The sequence below is a fragment of the Myotis brandtii genome, unplaced genomic scaffold (assembly GCF_000412655.1).
Source record: "Myotis brandtii unplaced genomic scaffold, ASM41265v1 scaffold131, whole genome shotgun sequence".
Taxonomy (NCBI): Eukaryota; Metazoa; Chordata; class Mammalia; order Chiroptera; family Vespertilionidae; genus Myotis; species Myotis brandtii.
The window spans coordinates 1,913,156-1,916,167 of record NW_005354632.1 but is presented as its reverse complement, the minus strand read 5'-3'; the positions used below and the strand labels follow the sequence as shown (position 1 = coordinate 1,916,167).

General features: G+C 40.0%; 1 protein-coding gene across 4 annotated transcripts in view; it reads right to left on the bottom strand.

Annotated features, from left to right (window-relative positions):
- DENND2C (DENN/MADD domain containing 2C) overlaps nucleotides 1-3,012 on the bottom strand; it is a 51,367-nt gene that overhangs the window by 9,017 nt on the left and 39,338 nt on the right. For all 4 annotated transcript variants that reach the window (XM_005859971.2, XM_014534549.1, XM_014534550.1 and 1 more), the window contains 2 exons: nucleotides 2,341-2,489; nucleotides 1,697-1,874 (listed from right to left, as the gene is read on the bottom strand). In XM_005859971.2, coding sequence (XP_005860033.1) covers nucleotides 1,697-1,874; nucleotides 2,341-2,489 — 327 coding nt within the window. The remainder of the gene's footprint in view (nucleotides 1-1,696; nucleotides 1,875-2,340; nucleotides 2,490-3,012) is intronic.

The following is a 3,012-nucleotide window of genomic DNA, read 5'->3' as shown; positions in this document are numbered from 1 at the left end:
ATATATATATATATTAAAGGCACAAGAATAAAGCTTCCAAAGCGTCCAAGATATAAGTAGAAGGATATCTCCATAAAGTTAATATAAGCAAAAATTTAAGTAGCTCACACATACAAAAAAACTCCTACCATAAATGAAAAGATTGACAATTCTAACTACATTAAAATTAAGAACTTCTGTGCATTAAAAAATGCTGTTTTGGAGAATGAAAAGGCAAGCCATAAAGGGCTGGTATCTAAAATATAAAATGGCCTCTTAAAAATCAGTGAGGATGAACAATCCAGTAGGGAAGATAGACAATGAATTTTATACAAAATGATTTCAAATGGCCCATAAATAGAAAGATGCTCACCCTCAACAGTAATCAAGGAATGCAAATTAAACCACAAGGAGAATACCACTACACACCCACCTGAGAGGCTAAATTACACAAACTGATGATGACAAGTATTACTGGTGAGGAAGTGGAGCAATAGGAACTCTTATACACTACTGGAGGGAGTTTAGCTTGCCACAACTATTTTGGAAAACAGTATGGACTTTATTTACTAAAGTTAAAGATATGCTTACCCTATAACCCGGCAACTCCACTTCCAAGTATATACCCATAGAAATGCATGCACATATATATACCCAGGGTCATATACAAAAATATTTACAGCAGCATTATTCATAATAACCCCAAATTGGAAACAACTCAAATATCCAACAATGGTAGGATGGATAATAAAACAGGCACATTCACACAAAGGAATACTACACACAATGAGAATGATCAAATTACTGTTAAATTCATCAACATGGATGAATCTTACAGACATAATGCTATCAAAAGAAGCCATTCAAAATATATATATTCAATGGGCAGGTCCATTTATATCAAACTTAAAACCAGGCAAAACTGAACTATATTACTTAGGGGTACATGCCTAGATGTAAAACTCTGAAGTAAAACAAGTACATAAACACCACAAAAGTCAAGACAGTGGTTACTTTCTGTGGGGGGTGGGGAAGGGAACAGTGACTAGAAGGAGGCATGAGGGGACCTCTGGGAAGAGGGAGGGGAGGCTGGCAGTGTTTCCATTGCTGCAATGTTCCCACTCTATTTAGTGTTAGTTACATAAGCAACATTGTGATAATTCACTGAGCTGTACATTTTGTTTTGGGCACTCATCTACATGTGTGCTATATTTGAAATAATTTTTAAGTTAACCCAGAGTAGTTTTTATGTTTGACTTAAAAAAAAAAAAGACTTGCACCAGCCAGTTTGGCTCAGTGGATAGAGCGTAGGCCTGCAGGCTGAAGGGTCCTGGGTTCAATTCCAGTCAAGGGCACATGCCCGGGTTGCGGGCTCAATCCCCAGTGTGGGGCGTGCAGGAGGCAGCTCATCATTGATGTTTCTCCCTCTCCCCCCCTCTCCCTTCCTCTCTGAAATCAATAATTAAAAAAAGATCTAACCTTCGAAATAACACAATGAGTTCATAGTTCACTATTGTAAATAAGATATATGTGTACCATAGATTCAGGTATACTGTAGGATTTTTCTCATTGTAGTAAAAAGATAAAAAATATGATAACATAATGCATTAAGAATAATTATGTATTAATATTAATTAACAACTCCATCACTCTTTAAAGATCACTTGTTTTCACTGTCAGTGCGCCAGTCTTTCCATAGGCACTACTCCCCTCTCACCTCTTCAATGGGCAGGTCCTGGAGCTGTGGTAAGGAGCAAGACAGGATTCCAATAAGGAACGGAGTAGGTGAGCACACGATGTCAATCATAGATGCTGGCAGGACTGGGATGTAGGTATGCTGCCAGGTAAATGGATACAGTGTGGCAACCACAGCATGGCCACATTTTGACAGGGTGCTGGCAAGAGGAGAAAGCAAATGGCATCACATACAGAACATCACATGGAGGGCACTGCAGATGTTATGTTAGAATTACTAACTGATGCCAGTGAGCATAAATGAACAATTCTGTGATTACCCATTTTTAACATTTTCTTTAAAATTTTAACTTAATTTACTAAAAGTCTGGAACTTCCAATTTATATTGCTAAAAATTGGTGTGTACATAGAAAAGCAATACCAATTTTAACTGCTTAAGCAAAAACACATTTAGAAAGGTAAATTAACTGCAACACCCAAAAGTCACCGGTATAGCTTAGTGCAAATAGGTTTTGGATTATTTACCATTTAGAATTATCTATGTCACCAAGGCATTATGTAACTGACTGAAATCATACAATTTTTTTTTTAATATGCCCAAATTTTAAAATGGTCAAAATCCATAAAACACCAGTAGGAAGTAACATAATTTACTTATTTCTCACCTTAGGCTGTTGGCCACAAAGATTACCCTTCGCTCCAAAAGGAGAGACGCACAGACCCGAATGAGATGACACACGCTCAGGCACTTAAAGAGACATTCAAAGTCCACATGTTCCAGCCGGGAATCCAGTGGTCGGCAGAGTTCAATTGACTGCAATGCAAGAATCTGAATCAGGGGAGCTGATGCAATGCTAATGACAGGACTAATGGATCCTGTCATTCTTTTACAGGTCAAATTCAAGAAAAGGGCCTGCTACAAAGAGTTTGTAAAGCTGCCTAGTCTAATCCCAAGACTGAACACCTTTGTAATTTTGTAAATTTCTGGTAAAATCCTTTACCTCACTGACAATCTATATAATAAATAACAGACAAACATGGTAATTGACCGTACCTTCGCTACGCTTCCCATGGGCTAATCAGCGCAATATGCAAATTAGACACCAACAAAGATGGCAGCTAATTTGCATACTGCAGGCAGGGCAGGACAGCACCATCCCGCCTGACCTGCTATCTGCGACCCAGGGTAGCGGGCGTCTGTGTGTGACCCAACCCGGGGCGGCCGGGCGGTGCAGCAGCGATCGGCCAACCCGCCCGGCCTCCATCTGGGCATCCCGTGTGCAACCCGACCCGGGGCGGCGCCCCAACCCCCAGATCGGCCCTGCCGTGTGCATGAC